The 12500-nt window shown below is 46.2% G+C and overlaps 1 protein-coding gene across 16 annotated transcripts in view; it reads right to left on the bottom strand.

The window, feature by feature from the left end:
- The window catches only part of LOC135092024 (forkhead box protein P2-like), a 409229-nt gene that overhangs the window by 126621 nt on the left and 270108 nt on the right, over positions 1-12500 (bottom strand). For all 16 annotated transcript variants that reach the window (XR_010262719.1, XM_063990158.1, XM_063990160.1 and 13 more), the window contains one exon: positions 2682-2768. Coding sequence is in view for 15 of the 16 variants with exons in the window: in XM_063990158.1 (XP_063846228.1) it covers positions 2682-2768 (87 nt within the window). In the remaining variant the exon portion in view is untranslated. The remainder of the gene's footprint in view (positions 1-2681; positions 2769-12500) is intronic.

Raw genomic sequence — 12500 nt, 5'->3', positions numbered from 1 at the left:
GGAAAATAATAAGAGGAGAAACAGAAAAAATGAATGAGGGATGAATGGAGGAAGAAGAAGAGTGAAAGAGAAAGGCAGAAGAGAGAATGAAGAGAAAAGAGAGGAGAAGTAGAAGAAAACAAGGAGTGAAAGACGAGAGAGAGAGAGAGAGAGAGAGAGAGAGAGAGAGAGAGAGAGAGAGAGAGAGAGAGAGAGAGAGAGAGAGAGAGAGAGAGAGAGAGAGAGAGAGAGAGAGATAATTAAGTGTAAAAAAAAATGGAACAGAGGAGGAAGAGAAGACGAATGTGAGGGAAAGAGAGAAAGAGAGAGAGAGAAGAAAAAAAGGAAATATAAAGAACAGGAAACATTAGAAGTAGGAATAACTTTAGAGAAAATAAATGAAAATAGAAAGGAAAGAAGTGATGATAACGGAAGAGGAGAAGAACAAACATGAAATAGGGAAGAAAGGAGAGGGTGACAAGAGGAAGGAGATAAGGAAGGAGAGAAGGAAGGAAGGAAAGAAGGAAGGAAGGAAGGAAGGTATGAAAGGATGAAGGAAAGAAGAAAAAGAAGCAAGTGAGAACGAATGAATAAGGGAAGGAAGGAAGGAAGAAAGGAACATGAAAGAAGGGATAAAGGAAAAGAAGGAAGGAATGAAAGAAGGAAGGTAAGAAATAATGAATGGAAAGAAAGACGGATGAGAGAAGGAAAGCAAAAAAAAAAAAAGAAAATATATATAATAAAGGAAATGAAAGGAGAGACCAAAACAATGAAAAAAAAAACAAATAAAAAATGAATGAATGAACAAATGAATGAATAAATGAACAGAGAGAGAGAGAGAGAGAGAGAGAGAGAGAGAGAGAGAGAGAGAGAGAGAGAGAGAGAGAGAGAGAGAGAGAACGAAGACACAATTCTGCAAAGACAGGCTGTGTGGCAAGTAGAGAAGGACGAAGACGAGGACTGAGGAGGAGGAGGAGGAGGAGGAGGAGGAGGAGGAGGAGGAGGAGGAGGAGGGGCAGCCATACCCTAATGATTGCCAAGCGTCAGAAGGAAGCGCGCTAACTCCGCCCCGAGGATTAGAACAAGAAAGCTACTTAACAAATTTGAATCCCAGATAAACACTAAAAGCTCAGAGGAACATTTCATCACTAAAAGGATCAAGAGGAGGAGGAGGAGGAGGAGGAGGAGGAGGAGGAGGAGGAGGAGGAGGAGGAGGAGGAGGAGGAGGAGGAGGAGGAGGAGGAAAAGCAGGAGGGGGGAGAGGACAAGAGGAGGGGAAAATGAGACACACGAGAGGTTAAAACACACACACACACACACACACACACACACACACACACACACACACACACACACACACACACACACACACAGTTAAGAGAGGAAAGTGAACTAAATTATCAGAAAGTATAAGAAGCAGAGCATTAACAGAGAAACAAATGCCGGAGAGAGAGAGAGAGAGAGAGAGAGAGAGAGAGAGAGAGAGAGAGAGAGAGAGAGAGAGAGAGAGAGGAAGACGCCGATAATGGACTGGAGAAGCGAGTAGAAAGATTACTTAAGACTTTTAACTAATGGTTACTTATTGATCCAGCACCCCCCAGCCCCTTAGACCGCACCCTCCCATCCCCCTGTGACTATTTTTAAAGGATCTAATACTACACTACCAAATCTTTATGGGATCTGATACTAGTAGACTACAGGAAAAGGGATTCACTGCATCAGTCCACTGTTTTTGGGGATCTGTTCTTACACTAACCTTCTGCTATGGGTTTTAATGCTTCAACTGTAAACATAAAGGATTTCACTGCCATCACAATATATATACGAGTATCTGCTTATCCACTACTGTTAACCCTTTGACTCCCTGATTACCTTTCCCTAATTACCAATCACTCTGAGGCATCTTTACTTGTTCAACAGCCACATCCAATCTTCGAACTGGGAAGAAATTATAAAATGTGTTCCTTTTCATCGGTAACTTTTCTTGTAGGTGTTTGTAAAGACTTCACACATTGCTTCTGATGCTGCTAACTGTTACCTGTCCCAGTGAAAGGGTTAATGAATCTAACACGACACTAAAGACAACTGAATCCCAATACATTATGAGATACAACACTACACTTTACAGAGAACTTAACCCACTGTCACTGTTTCAAAGGGTTCACTGTATTTTTAAAGGGTGTTTCGAGAAGTTACAGTACAGTGAAGGAGGATCTGGCCACCACTGCAGTAGTCTAAGAAATCCAACACCACTACGCTATATAGAAAGGGGATCCAGTCTTATCTCCCTTTATACTATTTGTGAGAGGTTTTCCTTCACACTAAACGAGAAAGGAGGTGTTTATTATATCTTAAGGCACCCCCCCATCACCCCCCTCTTCGTTATATGTAACAGAGGTCACCATTTGACTATCTGAATGGGACACACACACACACACACACACACACACACACACACACACACACACACACACACACACACACACACACACACACACACACACATCCACTACACTTAAGAAAGGAGACACAAGGAACACTATAAGTATACTGAAGGAGAAGGAGGAGGAGGAGGAGGAGGAGGAGGAGGAGGAGGAGGAGGAGGAGGAGGAGGAGGAGGAGGAGGAGGAGGAGGAGGAGGAGGAGGAGGGGACGCCACTGCTGCCTTAAAAATAGAACAAAACAAAGAAATTTAGACTCACCATCACCATCGTCTTGGGGGTGGGGGCCCTCTGCAGACGACGGGGGGCATTAGGGGGGAGAGGAGAGAAAGGAAGACAAACACGTACCTGAAACACAAACAAACAAACAAATGAATAAAACAACAGAGCAATACATCAGCTTTCCCTCCTCCTCCTCCTCCTCCTCCTCCTCCTTCTCCTCTTCGTCCTCATCCTCCTCCTCCTCCACAAACATCAACACAACAAAACACAGACAACAAACAAAACACCAAACAAAAACAAAACGGGTAAAAAAACAAACAAAAACAAAAACAAAAAAAATAACAGCAGCCTTACTCTTGGCAGCACTTGTTTATTCTTAAGTTTAAAAATGAGAGAAAAAAAATAACAGAAGGAAAATAGAGACTTAGAAAAACAACTTTAAAAGATCAACGTGTTTCTTTTTTTCATTAATCGTCTTAGTAAAAAAAAAAGTGAAAGTTAAACAACAACAACAACAACAACAACAACAATCCGATTTTTTTCTTCTCATCATTTATAGCCTTGAATAAAATAAATAACAAACTAACCAATAAAACAAGGAAAAAACAAAACAAAACAAAACTGTCCTTTATTTTCCCTCTTTATAAATGCATTATAAATAGAACGATGAAAAAAAAAACACGAACGAAGAATTAATAGCTTCATTTTACTATTAATTCCTACGATACATAATATATCTGTTTTAATGATGATAATAACACAAGGGTGAGGAATATAAGTCCCTCTATGGGCAGTTGTGAAGATGAAGGAGGCGCGGCAGGTGAGGGTGAGAGTGAGAGTGAGAGTGAGAGTATTTCTTGACCTTCAGAGCAAAGATACAGTGTGAAGGAATCTCTCTCTCTCTCTTGTATCTCTTTTCTCTCACTTCTCCTCAACCACCGTCTTCTCTCTCTCTCTCTCTCTCTCTCTCTCTCTCTCTCTCTCTCTCTCTCTCTCTCTCTCTCTCTCTCTCTCTTTTGTAAACTCTTTTCTCTCACTTCTCAACCATCGTCTTCTCTTTCCCTCTGTCCCTCACGCGCCCCCATCCCCTCTCTCTCTCTCTCTCTCTCTCTCTCTCTCTCTCTCTCTCTCTCCTCTCTCTCTCTCTCTCTCTCCCAACACCAGAATCATAAAATATCGCCATCAGCCCCGCGCTACTTCAAGCATTGGCTAAATTCTATAGAGTTCCAGAACATATGAAAAACACAATTTTCATATCAAAAAATTCCCATTCAGATTCGCCTTTGATAGGAAGAAGGAGGAGCCCGCAGACCGCGCCCCGACAAACGCCAGCTCAAGATTGAAGTCGAAATAATTTGCAAATGAAAGCGGGCGGATCGTGAATGGATTTGAAAATAAACGTCAAGGGTAAACATGAATCCCCAATCACGGACGGCGGAATAAAACTCAGGAGGAGGCTGCCGAGGCCCGGGCTTTTACTGCTCCTGGAAACCGCTTTAATACAACGCCACCCCCCGCCCCATCCCGCCGCCCCCTCCTCCCCGACCCCTCAAGCCCCCACGTTCCCTCCTCCCCCGCTGAAAAGTTATCAAATAGTGTCACGTTTATTGTTACCGCCGCCGCGCTGTTGTCCTCGCCGCCGTCAAACTTCAGCGCTGAATAAATGAGCGGGAGTGCGCGGAACGGCGGCGCTCGGGACGGGAAATGCGGCAGGATTAGCAGGAGCAGGAGGAGGAGGAGGGGGAGGCTAAGTTTTCCTCCCCTGTGGTTTTCCTATCCTGTGGTCTTCCCCTTCCCTGCTTTTCCTCTTCTTAGTATTTTCTCTTTCATTTTTTCCTCCTCCTTAGTTTTCCTTCTGATTTTTTCTCTCCCCTGGTTTTCCTCTTAGTTTTTCTCCCCTCCTGGTTTTCCCCTTAGTTTTCCTCCCCCTGGTTTCCCACCCCTGTTTTTCCTTCCCCTGATTTTCCTCTAGTTTTCCTTCCATGGTTTTCCTCTTAGTTTTCCTCCCCCTGGTTTCCCTCCTCCCATAGTTTTCCTTCTAGTTTTCCCCCCTGTGGTGCCCCGGTGCTTTGTTTGTCCCCAGTGAGTTATCCAAGTGCTGAGTGAGTGCTGAATGTGGCGCCGCAGCGGTGGTGGTGGTGGTGGCGCTCGTCTCGTGGTGTTGGTGGTGTTGGCAGAGACTCTTGCCTACTTCCCTGGGTGTTGTGAGTGCTGGTGTTGAGTGTTGATGTTGTCTTTTTTCCCTCATCCTCTTTTCGCTGTGGTGGTGCGTGTCTTTGGTTATAGACAGACAGACAGACAGACAAACAGATAGACACACGGGCCTTGACATCCTTAAACACACACACACAGACAGACACTCAACCACCCTACCCTACTCTTACATTCCTCTCTCCCTCACTCTCCCTCTCCCAAGCTTCTAAGGGCCGGGGTGATGGGTGGGTGTGGGGTAGTGGACGCTGCACCATCGACACGTTAAATTAACCCGCTTTCAGGCCTCCCATTAATGATTTACGCTTCAGGAAGGAGCGGCGAGGCGGCGGCGTCGTGGCGGGAACGTGGAGCAATGTCGGTCACTTAGGAAAACAAAGGCGACGCTCAGTGTGACGTCCTTCGCCTCCTAGACCAGCCATCGATACCCTATTTCCGCTCTACACTTCCACACCACCACCACCACCACCACCACCACCAGCCGGTCCGTGTCCCTCCTTCCTCTCCTGCCTCGCTCCTCTCCCCGCTCCCCCTCACGCACACACAACTTAGCTGGTGTTTAGATTTCAGTCGCTCCCCCGCTCACCCGCCTCCCCGCCTCGTCAAAATGAAGGTTGCCAGGCCGCCCGTCGCTTCCTCGCCCAGCATCTTGGGCTAATCACGCCCTGCTCCCGCTAGTAAATGCCCGCGCCGATCCCTACATTAACAGCCACCGACGCCACTGCCGGAGTATTGATTGCCGCTCAAAACCCATCGCCTCTCCTCCTCGTGTGAACTGCCTGGTCGGTGCCGTCAGCGGGCACACTGCGAGGGCGTCTTTCGCAAAAACTCGGAGGGAATATTAATATGATGGGAGGCGCGGACGGAGCATTGCGAAACAGCGTGGAACAATTGGAACGCTTTTCACATGTGATTACGTTCATTCCGTAAGAAATGCCAGATTCCTGCTGAGAATACATTAAGGCAAGTTTATACCAATCAGGACTGTAAATACAATGATGCTTCAGCGACAACACTGCAAACTCCGCACTCCTCACTCCTACACAAGTGTCACCTTCCACAATTTTAGCGAATCTGATATTAATTTCCGCGCATCCCTCGGGAAAGTCGTGGAGTGTTCCGGCGGGCGCCGCGCATTGTGCGGGTGACAATTCCCGCGATGAACCAAGCGACGAGTCCCAAAAAGCAGGCGGCAAAAATACCCTGCCAGACGAGCGCCGGCAACTGGCATCGTCATAGGTAAACAAAACCTATCAGAAGGGACAACAACGTTACTCTCTCGATGCAACCCACTGCCAGAGGGACCGTCTTGCCCCGCCGCCGCCGAGGGGGAATGAGCCGCACGCCGCGGGTTCGTAAGGTCGATAAGGTCCCGCCGCGGAGTTTCTAAATGAGGACCCAAGCACTCTGTATCGAGTCCATGTGTTGTTTATGCAAGCGATGCTGGTGTCTCCGGTGATTATAAATTGAATTTCGTCGTCTTTCAAAAACCTTCCAAGGCTCGGATTTTTAAAAAGCTCCCCGACTTTACTGATTGTTCAAAGCTCCTGTTTTTGTTTTGCTAATTGACGTGGAAGGCACCACTCAAAAAAAGCGCCGCCACTCGCCCCGTGACCCCGCCAGCGCCCCCACGCTCCTCGCCACTTCGCTGTGAATTGCACGTTTTCGCGCCTCACAAGAGAACATTCGTAATTACGGAACGCGCAATGTGAGACGCCGCCGCCACCACCACCACCACCACCACCACCACCACCACCACTGCCGCCGCCGCCGCCAGCACCGCCACCGCCGCCGCTTCGCTGTCCTCGCTGCCGGCCCGGGGAAGATAAACAAACAAGCAAACTGAGAGTAAATAAATAAACAAACAGACAAATAAATGAATATACACAAACAAACATACCTCCACAGAGACGCATAGATAGATAGACAGATAGACAGACACACAGACGGATAGACAGACAGATAGATAGACAGACTGATAGGCAGAGCAGCACACCGACAGACAGACACACACACAGACGGACAGACAGACAGAGCACACACAATTAGACGTCAAATTAAACTTTTCCCCTCGGCAGCAGCACCTCAGAACCAACACAATGGAAAACTTCGCCTCGCAACACCCCGCAACACACTCAGCCTGCACCACACACACACACACACACACACACACACACACACACACACACACACACCTGCAACACAATATTCTTACAACACACTCCTTGCAACACATATCCACCCCTGCAACACATTCAACCTGCACCACACCCTACCCTGACAACACACACACACACACACACACACACACACACACACACACACACACACACACACACACACACCCTGCAACACACTATCAACACACACTCTCCTGCAACATTCCCTTCAACGCAACACAGCTCAACACATTTACTCTTAAGTTACGTTATCTCCAAAACAACGCACTTTAAGTAACGGAAATACAAAAGAAAGTATTATGAGAGAAGTGTGCTGCTGCTGCTGCTGCTGCTGCTGCTGCTGCTGCTGCTGCTGCTGCTCCTCCTCCTCCTCCTCCTCTTCCTCCTCTTCCTCCGCGTCACAGTAACCCTCACTAGTTCCAATTCTCACCACCAGAGAAACCCAACGTTGTCATCCCTCGAACCAATAAAAAAAGAGGGTGGGACGAGGAGGAGGAGGAGGAGGAGGAGGAGGAGGAGGAGGAGATAGGGAGAGGAAGGAGAGGAGTGGGAGAGAAGCAATAATAAAAAAAGGGAGAGAAACAGAAGCGGTGATTAAACAGTTACTCTTTCCCGTTACTTCTTGATGATACCTGTCTAATTAACCTCACCTGGGGGACTACAGGGGTCATTTAAGACAGGTAAGACTTCGTTACTGATGGGAGAGTGAGAGTGAGGGAGAGAGTGTAGAGTGCGAGATCTGGTGAGAGAGAGAGAGAGAGAGGGGGAGGTGAGTGCGGGAAGGAATTACTGTGAGGCGAACGTTTGGTGGGAAGTGAGAGGAGAGAGGGAGAGAGTGAGAGGGAGGGAGGGACGTGAGAGCGGAAGGAGGGATGTGAGGGCGGGAGGAGAGTGAAGGAGTGAATGAAGGGACTGAGAGCGGGAGGAGAGGAGAGGAGGGAGAGGGAGTGGGAGGGGAGAGGGAGAGGAGGAGGAGAGGAAGGAGGACGGTAAGGGCGATACACAGACGGAGAGAGGGAGGACAGAGAGAAGCTTAGAGAAGGATGTTAAGGGAGATGAGGAGAAAATGAGTGAGGGCGTGAGGAAGGAGCAAGGGCGGCGGAGAGGGGACGAGAGGCGGTACTGAAGGGGAAAGAAGGGAAGGACTTAAGAAAGACGAGAGGAGGAAGAGGAGGAAGGGAGGTAGCAGGAGGAGGCCAGAGTTACGGAGGGAGAGGAGGAGGAGGAGGAGAAAGGGAGAGAAAAACACAAGCGCCACACCGCGAGGCGAAAGCACAACCACGCCGCATCATCTCAGAGTCGATAATTCCTTGCTGTTTATCCTTCGTGGATGAAGTGAGGCTGACCAAACTGCGTGATTAAAGTAGAAAATGAGTTCTTTGAGGGTACGCGGGGACGGGAGGCGCTGGCGGGGAGGGGGATGGGGGGCGTGACCGTAGGGGAGTATGGGAGAGAGTAAGAGAGGGAGTGAGAGAGTAGAACCCCAGGATGAAGAGGAAAGAGGAGGAGGAGGACGACGAGGAGCAGGAGGGAGGTTGAGGCTGGTGGGGGAAGTATTGGTTGGGGGTCAGTGGGGGGGTCCGGCTCTCTAGGAGGGGGACAAATTGAATTTGTGAGAGTCGCCGATGTTTGGATTAGTTGCTGGTTGTTTAGTTTAGCCCGGAGGCAAAACAGCAGCCTGTTTGTTCATCCGGACCCGCGCCTGTTCCCGCCGATACCCTGCCGCCAAACAAACATGTGAGAGAAGGAGACACACAGAGAGACAGATGAAGAGAGAGAGAGGGAGAGGGAGAGAGAGAGGGAGAGAGAGGGAGAGGAAGAGAGACACAAAGAAGGAAGAAGAGGGAACGTGCGAAGAAAACACACGGAAAGAGAATGACAGAGAGGAAGACAGGATGAAGGAAGAAAGTTGGAAGACACGTAGACAGATGAAGAGAGAGAGAGAGAGAGAGAGAGAGAGAGAGAGAGAGAGAGAGAGAGAGAGAGAGAGAGAGAGAGAGAGAGAGAGAGAGAGAGAGAGAGAGAGAGAGAGATGAATTTGAAAACTCCGAAGAAAATACACAGAAAGAGAAGGACAGAGAGGAGAACAGATAGACAGAAAGATGAAGAAGGAAAATAAAAATCAGTAAAAATAGAAAGAAAAAAAAAGGAACACAAATGAAGAACAAGCAGCAGCAGACTTGTTGGACTTAACGAGACTGTTTGTTTGGGTACCATAAAAACAAAAATATAGCAAAGACAGAAGAAGAAACAGGAGGGGGAAAAAAAGAAAAGAAAGAGAAGGAAAGCACGAAGAAATAACGAGAAGAATAGAAATAAAAGACGGAGAAAAGTACACACACACACACACACACACACACACACACACACACACACACACACACACACACGCGAGGAAGAGAGACAGAAAGAGAGACACACAGAGGAGAGAGAAAACACACACGCGCACACACAAACACTAGGAGGAGACACAGAAGGAGGGACACACACACACACACACACACACACACACACACACACACACACACACACACACACACACACACACAGAGATGCAGTACAAGTGGGAGATGAACAAGCGATAAGAGATGTAATTAGAACAAGCAGAACAGCGCGCCTTTGCCGGCAGATTGCGCCACAAGAAACAAAGGCAGCAAAAAGAGAGAGTCAAGGGAAGGCTAAGGGAAAAATCAACACAGGACGAACAGTCGAAAAAACCAATCAGTTCTGTCCTTTGACGAAAATAACAACAAGGCTTGCCGAACACTCTGCATCTCCACCACCACCACCACCACCACCACCACTGCCACCACCACCACCACTGCTACTATTACTATTACTATCCTCTCTCAGCCATTTATGTTCTTGCTACTGGTACTACTACTACTACTACTGCTATTACTACTACTATTACTACTATCCTCTCAGCCATTTACTACTACTTCTACCACTACTGCTACTACTACCACTACTTCTATTATCCTCTCTTTCAGTCATCTACTACTACTACTACTACTACTACTACTACTACTACTACTACTACTACTATTTCGGTGTTCGTTATTTCTTTCCTTTACTCCTCTTGATAATTAACATAACTTCTCTTCCTCTTTATCCTCCTTCTTCTTCCCTTCTTCCTTCTACTACTACTATTACTACTACTACTCCTATGCTCCATATTAAAAGCAATCTCTCTCTCTCTCTCTCTCTCTCTCTCTCTCTCTCTCTCTCTCTCTCTCTCTCTCTCTCTCTCTTGCTTTTAATTATTTACAGCCTAATTGTGGAAAAAAAAACAACTTTCCTTTTTTTCCTCGTTTTTCCCTCAACACAGCTGTGACTCGCTGGCATCCTAACCTAACCTAACCTAACCGTGAGACTGCTTACGTATTGGCTGTCTGTCTGTCTGTCTGGCTGTCTGTCTGTCTGTCTGTCTGTCTTTTAAACGTTTCACTCTTTTGTCTTTTTTATTTCAGTGCCTTTTGATTTTTTTTTTTAACAGATTTTCATTCGTGTTTTTAATAGTATTCATTGTCTTCTTATGTGTGTGTGTGTGTGTGTGTGTGTGTGTGTGTGTGTGTGTGTGTGTGTGTGTGTGTGTGTGTGTGTGTGTGTGTGTGTGTGTAAGCATTTATGCGTGCGTGAGTGTCATTTCTCTCTCTCTCTCTCTCTCTCTCTCTCTCTCTCTCTCTCTCTCTCTCTCTCTCTCTCTCTCTCACTAACAATACTAGCACCCAATAGACCTTCAATATCCGTATTTATAAAGGAAGGAAGGAGGAGGAGGAGGAGGAGAAGGCTGAGAGAAGGAGGATCGGAGTCAGGAGGAGTCAGAGGAGTAGGGTGGTGGTGGGGGGGTGGGTGACAGATAAGAGAATTTACAGAGCTGAATGGATTAAGTTTGCATAAGGAAATCCAGGCTCCTCCCAGCACGATGAATGGAAGGCAGATTATACAAAATAAACTCGCCTGTGGGATCTCTCGAGCTCTGACTTGGCTCTGCTTTGGATGGCAAGATTTGGACAACAAACATTACGCAAGCTACAGCCTCTGACCCCGCCATCTTTGTCTCCCGTGTTGACATTTCACCGCCGTGCCCTCGCAGTTCCTTTGTGGTCCATTTACTGACGTAGGGACACACGAAGGAGGAAGAGATGGAGATGGAAGAGGAGTACAAGGAGGAAGAGCAGAAGGAGGAAGATGGAATAGGAAATAGAGACATGTGAAGAAGGAGGAAGAACAGATAGATGGAATAAGGACATGAAAGGCAGAAGGAGGAGGAGGACGAAATAGAGATGGAAGAGGACTAAAAGGAGAAAGAGGAGGAAGATGGAATAGGAGATAGAGACACGGAAAGAAGAAGAAGAAGGAGTAGGAGGAGGAGGAGGAGCAGGAAGATGAAATAAGAAGGACAGAAAGACTTGAATTGGGAGAGACAGAAGGAGGAGGACGAGATGGAAATGGAAGAGAGAGGAGTAGAAAGAGAGGAGGAAAAGGAGAAAGATGGAATAGATGATAGGAAAATAAGAAGTAGGGGGAGGAAGATAAAAAATAGAGGGACAAAAAGACGAGGAGAAGTGAAATAGATAAAGTAGGGGTATGTATATAGGAAGATAGAAAGGAGGAGAAAGTTGACAGATGAAGAGAACGAGAAATATTAAGAAAAAACTATGATAGGAAAACAAGAAGGAAGAGGAGATGAAAGGGTAAGAGGAGCAGGAGAAAGAAAATGAGGAGATAGGCGAATGAGAAGGAAGGAAGAATGATAAGAACTGGGGTAAAGAAAGACGGAGAAGGCACCAATATAGGAAAGGAGAAACAGAACACGGAAGAGGAGGAAAATGGAGTAACAGAAGAAACAGTAAGATGAGAAGGATGAACATGAAGAATGGATGATAAAATGGGGAACAGTAGCAGTAGAAAAAAGGAAAATAAAGAACATGAAAGTAGAGATACAGGAAAACAAGGGAGAGGAAAAGAAATGGGGGGAAACAAATGGTAACGAGAAAAAAAGAAGAAAAAAAAAGAGACAATTAAATGAAGATCCACCAGAGGCAAAACGAACACAAAGGAAGCACCAAAAGACATGATATTTATAAATTTTTCTTCCGTCTGTTTACGAAGGGAGAAAGAAAATTAATGTTACGCTTACAGTCATATTCTTGTTTACATTTTTTATATAAACCAGGAGGAACGGCAAGAAAGGAAAAAGAATAAAAAGAAGACTAGATTAATCACTAATTCTGAGCCACAAAGAAAAAAAAGTTAGGAGATGAAAAAGATTTATTTGTCCTTTTATCTTACTTGCACTTTATTTTATTTCGTTATTCAGTGGAAGATACGAAGTTAAGCGGACGACTAAAGTGAAGACGAAAGGTAGAAACACAACAGAGCGACCTTTAATTGAACGAAAAAAAACTAATTCGTAAACTTAAAACTTTCTGATTTTTTTTTTTTACATTTTTAGCAATAG

This window comes from Scylla paramamosain, chromosome 39, assembly GCF_035594125.1.
Source record: "Scylla paramamosain isolate STU-SP2022 chromosome 39, ASM3559412v1, whole genome shotgun sequence".
In the NCBI taxonomy this organism is placed as follows: Eukaryota; Metazoa; Arthropoda; class Malacostraca; order Decapoda; family Portunidae; genus Scylla; species Scylla paramamosain.
Note: the sequence above shows the minus strand (reverse complement) of the source record. Positions and strands in the feature narration are given on the sequence as shown.